A 5424-nucleotide genomic window follows, 5' to 3' on the forward strand; every position below is an offset into this window, starting at 1 on the left:
GGGTTTCTGGCGTCTTTACTTATCTTCTTCTTCTTCTTCTATACAATATCATCGTTATTATTACCTTCCAGATTCAGTTTTTTTTTGAGGAGACAGGTCAAAATTTGAGGTTCTTTATTTCTTTGGTTGGGTTTTGATTTTGAGTTTCTTTATGTGAAATATTCCTCTGTTTTTTTCGGAGGATTTTTTTTTTTGTGTCTGTGTTTGTTGTGATGCGTTGTAATTGCTTTGGAATTCTTGATAAGTGCAAACGAAGTGACCGTCTTGGACACAGAGAAGCTGAAGGTATACTACTACTGTACAACGATTTGATGAATGTTCACCTTAATTTTTAGGGTTTTGAATTTTGATCTCAAATTAGGTTTCGTTTTGGCTTTGGCTTCCTTGTGCAAGTTATTTTTATCTGTGATCATTACTCTGATACATAGAATCTGTAGAATTCGACAATGGTTGACCAATTCAATTTAGTCACTTTCTTTGATTTCGTTTGCTTTGATTAGAATAACATAGAACATGCCAACATGGATACTGAAACTAAATTTGATTCCTCTCTCTTTTTTTGGAATGATCAGAGATTTGCACCGACAATGTGAGGGTCTTTTCTTATAATTCGTTAAGATCAGCCACAGATGGTTTTCATCCAACCAACAGAATCGGAGGTGGTGGCTATGGAGTTGTCTTCAAGGTTGATAAAATTTGATGATCTTCTCTTTACATTTTCCTTATAAAAATGTTTGATATATAATGAAAACGGTTTTGAATCTTGTAGGGAGTTTTGAGAGATGGCACACAAGTAGCTGTGAAATCATTATCAGCAGAATCTAAACAAGGGACACGCGAGTTCTTGACCGAGATTAACTTGATTTCCAACATTCATCATCCTAACCTTGTTAACCTCATTGGCTGCTGCATTGAAGGGAACAATCGGATTCTTGTCTATGAGTATCTTGAGAACAACAGTCTTGCTAGTGCTTTGCTTGGTATAATAACTTTTTGTTACAAAACACAATCACATTCTTGTCTACCAAGTCCTATTCTAGTCCTGTTTTTCTGATTTTGTTTGAGTGTGAGTGAGTTTTGTAGGTTCAAGGAGTAAATATGTAGCGCTTGATTGGTCTAAACGAGCTGCCATTTGCGTTGGGACGGCTTCAGGTTTAGCTTACCTTCACGAGGAAGTCGAACCTCAGGTTGTTCACCGTGACATCAAGGCCAGTAATATCTTACTAGACGGAAACTTTTCTCCCAAGATTGGAGATTTTGGGTTGGCTAAGCTTTTTCCAGACAATGTCACTCATGTCAGTACCCGAGTCGCTGGAACAGTGTAAGTATCCTTCTATAAACATAATCGCTTTTTTTTTACCTTTTCCTCTACGGATACATTTCAGCTGATGAGACTGAGATTACAGAGGATACTTGGCCCCAGAATATGCACTTCTTGGTCAACTGACGAAAAAAGCAGACGTTTATAGCTTCGGGATACTTGTCCTGGAGGTCATAAGTGGTAGTAGTAGCAGCAGAGCCGCCTTTGGAGAGGAGTACATGATTCTCATTGAATGGGTAAAGAACTAAATGATCTCATACCTAAACACACAACATATACCTCTATGTTTGTTTTAGTGTTTACAAGTCAATAATCATACATTTTCAAAATGTAAATGCAAACGTTGTGGTTTCTTTTGAGCATCCAATTAGATAAACCAACCACAATTAACAGGGGACTATACATTTTCTGTGTGTTTTGGCAGGTGTGGAAGCTGAGAGAAGAAGGGAGGCTACTAGAGTGTGTGGATCCGAATCTAACCAAGTTCCCAGGAGATGAAGTGACCCGGTTCATCAAAGTGGCTCTTTTCTGCACTCAAGCCACTGCGCAGAAGAGACCAAACATGAAGCAAGTGTTGGAGATGCTTTGCAGGAAAGAGCTTCACCTCAACGAGGATGCCTTAACGGAGCCTGGTGTCTACAGAGGTGTCAACAAGGGACGCAACCACCGTGGCATCGGTCTTGTAGGCGGCAGTTCACAGGAGAGCTCGTCAACGCAACGACACAAAGGGAAAAGCTCAGCCAATCCTCAAGGGTCGACGTCTACGTCTAATATTTCTTTTCAGAGCATCACAGAGATGGCTCCTAGATGATTTTTTTCTGTTAATAGAGGTCAATTATATTCTTGAGGATACTAATTAGTTTCTTATGTATTAACATCTTTCTATATATGTATAGTAAATCAAATGTCATGAGACAAAATGTTAATAGCTCAGTATAATAATATGATGATATCATCGTCTTAGTCAGATTTTAATTGCTTTGATTGCAATAAGTTGTAACTTCGAACTGATGGATGATCAATAGAACCAGAGAACGCAAACACAGACAAAAAGAAGAACACAACGAATCTATAATCTCTGTAAATTAAGGTCTAGTCCCACCAATTCACTATAGTGTTCTTAGAGAGTTGTAAAACTTGATAACTTATCCTATCGTAACGTATACACAAACAGAATTAAGTTATAGCGACTTACAAACTCAGTTTGCTCTTTCCAACCAACTGTTTTGGCTTGTCTCCTTCACTTTCAAATGAAACATTTCTTCAAAATTTCGAATGAAGCATCTAGAAGTAAACCAAAAAAATAGAAGCTCAAGAATGTATGTGTATATATAATGCTTAATGAGTACTTCCAATAGCTTATTATGAATCAGAAACACCAAATATGCTCATCTGGTCAATTTGCAGTTGTCTGACATTTCCCTATGTGTCAGAGGGCCAGGAATTTTTAATAATGATTGGCATGATTTGCAACATTCTTAGCAACATTCTTAAACAGAATGATTGATACTTACTGTATTAACTTAACTTTATTTTTATTTTTGTCAACTGAAACTTATTAACTTACTAACCATCGCCAATAATGAGACAAGTACAGTAGTATAATACTGGGAAAAAGATTTGTATGCACCTAACTATGCTTTCAATCGTCAAAGTCAAGATGCTTCCATAGTTATGACAAGTTGTGCTAACGAACAAAAAAAAATGTAGGTGGACTGGACCTATTCAAACCTTTCCTTTTCTCGCCTTTAGTTTCTAATTCAATTACTTTGTACCAGAAAATTAAATATTACTAAGAATGGATTAGACAGTTTTGAAAACAAATAATAAGAGGAACCCAACAATTTTAAACTGGATATAACAAATGGATCAACTAGGAAAGTGCCTCACACATCTAGACCTTGCCTTTAAGGTGCCTTCCTTCTTAGTTATAGCAACGTAATTATTGTTCCCTTTATTTATCAGTCAACTATGAAGAAAACAAGGCGTTTATCATTCGGGAGAAATTTCAAAAGTAATGTACTATTGCATTAAAATTCCACAGACGGCCTAATAATAATTATTAACAACAATTATCAAAAGCTATAAGATTAAGAGACCATATCAAAAGAAAGATTAATAATTGCTTTGTCCTTACAATAAACAAAATTATGGAGAAGATTCTAAAAAATCATCAACTTGTAACAATAAAAAGTATTCAAAATAATGGATAATTTAGCTGTCCTCATTTAATTAATATATCCAAAATATTTCAATCCTGGAATCTAACCTCAAAAGTGGAAGAGGTTTCATCTCCTTAAAGTAAAAAAACTTAAACGAAATCCAAGTTTTTTTTTTTTCTTTTTGCTAATACATATATTTTGATTACAAGATAAATTCAAGCTGGATCCGTACTTAAACCGATAGAAAACTGAATCAAAACCAAACTCAAACGATATGAAACAGTCCATATGGATATAGTCAAAGAGATGATAACAGAAATGTCGTCAAGAGATTGTGAGCCCTTACAAAAAAAATTAAGCAAAAACAAAAAGTGGATATATCATGGTCGTTTATTTAATAAGCGTATGGTAATAACATATTGAAACCTACGTCCAAGTCAGCCTTCTTTGGCTGCTTAAGAACTTTTCAAAACATGACACCTTCTTCAACCCCAAGGAAGCAAGAAAAAAAAAGGTCACAACATATTATAAGAACCCAAAAAAAAAAAAAAAACACAAAAGACTTCACTTCTGATTTCTTTCTTTCTTCTCCTAACTTGTTCCTTTCCAAAAATATGGATCATGAAATAACCAAGAAAATCACGGCCATGTTTGATAACCGGCGGTTATTAAACCGCTCCAGATCATCACTATTCACAGCGTTTGCTTCCACAGTGATAGCTCTGATCGTTTTCACGATCATTCTCGTCTCTAATTTATCCGTGAGAGATTACTCGACCAAGGTGGTGACTATAGAGATCAAGACAGTTGTTCCTTACTTGCCTCTAAGCTCAGAGAAGGAGTTGAGCGAAGAGACCAACCACAACTATTCTATCAAGCAACAAGTCACAGTCAAAGAGATTAACAATCTTCAAGTTCTTGAAGTTTTTGGAGGCAAAGGCGTGTCGGAGAAGTTTCAACAGAGAGCAACAGAGTTTTTAAGAGATGATTGTGAGGTCAACTTCATGATGACATGGATCTCACCTGCGGAAATGTTCGGTAAGAGAGAGGTTTTGTCTGTAGAGAGCGTCTTCAAACATCACCCTCGAGGTTGTTTGATCATTTTATCATCGACAATGGATTCTCCTCAAGGTTTCAGAATCTTTAAACCGTTTCTTGATCGAGGTTACAGAGTTAAGGCGGTCACACCGGATTTGCCTTTTCTTCTCAAAGACACAGCCGGAGAATCTTGGCTTGAAGAGATTCAAACCGGTAAAAGAGATCCAGGAAAGATTCCTTTAGCTCAGAATCTGTCAAACCTCATGAGACTAGCTTACCTGTTCAAATTCGGAGGTGTTTATTTGGACACGGACATGATTGTTCTGAAGAGCTTTAAAACTCTTAGGAACGTGATCGGTGCACAGACCCTCGAACCGGTTTCAAGAAACTGGACAAGACTAAACAATGCGGTTTTGGTCTTCGACAAGAACCATCCTTTCTTGCTCAAATCCATTGAAGAGTTCGCGTTGACTTTCAACGGAAACGTTTGGGGTCATAACGGACCGTATCTTGTTTCTAGAGTGGCTCGAACCGTGGAAGGAACAAGTGGTTATAACTTTACCATCATGACACCTCCTGCATTTTATCCAGTGAACTGGATTGAGATTGAGAAGCTATTCAAAGTTCCAAGAACAGAGAAAGATTCTAAGAGAGTCCAAGTCAAGGTTCTTGAGATGCACAAGAGAAGCTATGGATTGCATCTGTGGAATAAGTTTAGCAGCAAATTCGAAATTGAACAAGGAAGTGCCATGGATAAATTGGTTTCAGATCATTGTATAATCTGTGATCGTGTTGTCTCTTCATCCTAAAGACTTCATTATTTATTTTTTCCATTTTGTAAGTTAATTCCATTGTAGAATAGTTTTGTAAATTAACAATGAAACCCTCAACCTTTTTAATTTT

General features: G+C 36.6%; 2 protein-coding genes across 2 annotated transcripts; both read left to right on the forward strand.

Annotated features, from left to right (window-relative positions):
- On the forward strand, nt 9–2288 carry LOC104745061 (putative serine/threonine-protein kinase). Its single transcript, XM_010466231.1, has 6 exons — nt 9–285; nt 573–685; nt 770–980; nt 1084–1321; nt 1407–1557; nt 1746–2288. Exons 1-6 carry the CDS (start codon nt 213–215, stop codon nt 2130–2132), a joined length of 1173 nt encoding a protein of 390 aa, XP_010464533.1. The 5' UTR covers nt 9–212; the 3' UTR covers nt 2133–2288.
- Nucleotides 4004–5420, forward strand: LOC104745062 (lactosylceramide 4-alpha-galactosyltransferase-like). Its single transcript, XM_010466232.2, has one exon. It carries the CDS (start codon nt 4098–4100, stop codon nt 5328–5330), a length of 1233 nt encoding a protein of 410 aa, XP_010464534.1. The 5' UTR covers nt 4004–4097; the 3' UTR covers nt 5331–5420.

The sequence above is a fragment of the Camelina sativa genome, chromosome 15 (genome assembly GCF_000633955.1).
Source record: "Camelina sativa cultivar DH55 chromosome 15, Cs, whole genome shotgun sequence".
In the NCBI taxonomy this organism is placed as follows: Eukaryota; Viridiplantae; Streptophyta; class Magnoliopsida; order Brassicales; family Brassicaceae; genus Camelina; species Camelina sativa.

Bases quoted from the DNA above. Each gene is read 5' to 3' on its own strand.
- LOC104745061 (XM_010466231.1), top strand. From the start codon at position 213: ATGCGTTGTAATTGCTTTGGAATTCTTGATAAGTGCAAACGAAGTGAC. The intron at 1,322-1,406 runs GTAAGTATCCTT...CTGAGATTACAG, and splicing joins ACCCGAGTCGCTGGAACAGT to AGGATACTTGGCCCCAGAAT. The intron at 1,558-1,745 runs GTAAAGAACTAA...GTGTTTTGGCAG, and splicing joins ACATGATTCTCATTGAATGG to GTGTGGAAGCTGAGAGAAGA.
- LOC104745062 (XM_010466232.2), top strand. From the start codon at position 4,098: ATGGATCATGAAATAACCAAGAAAATCACGGCCATGTTTGATAACCGG.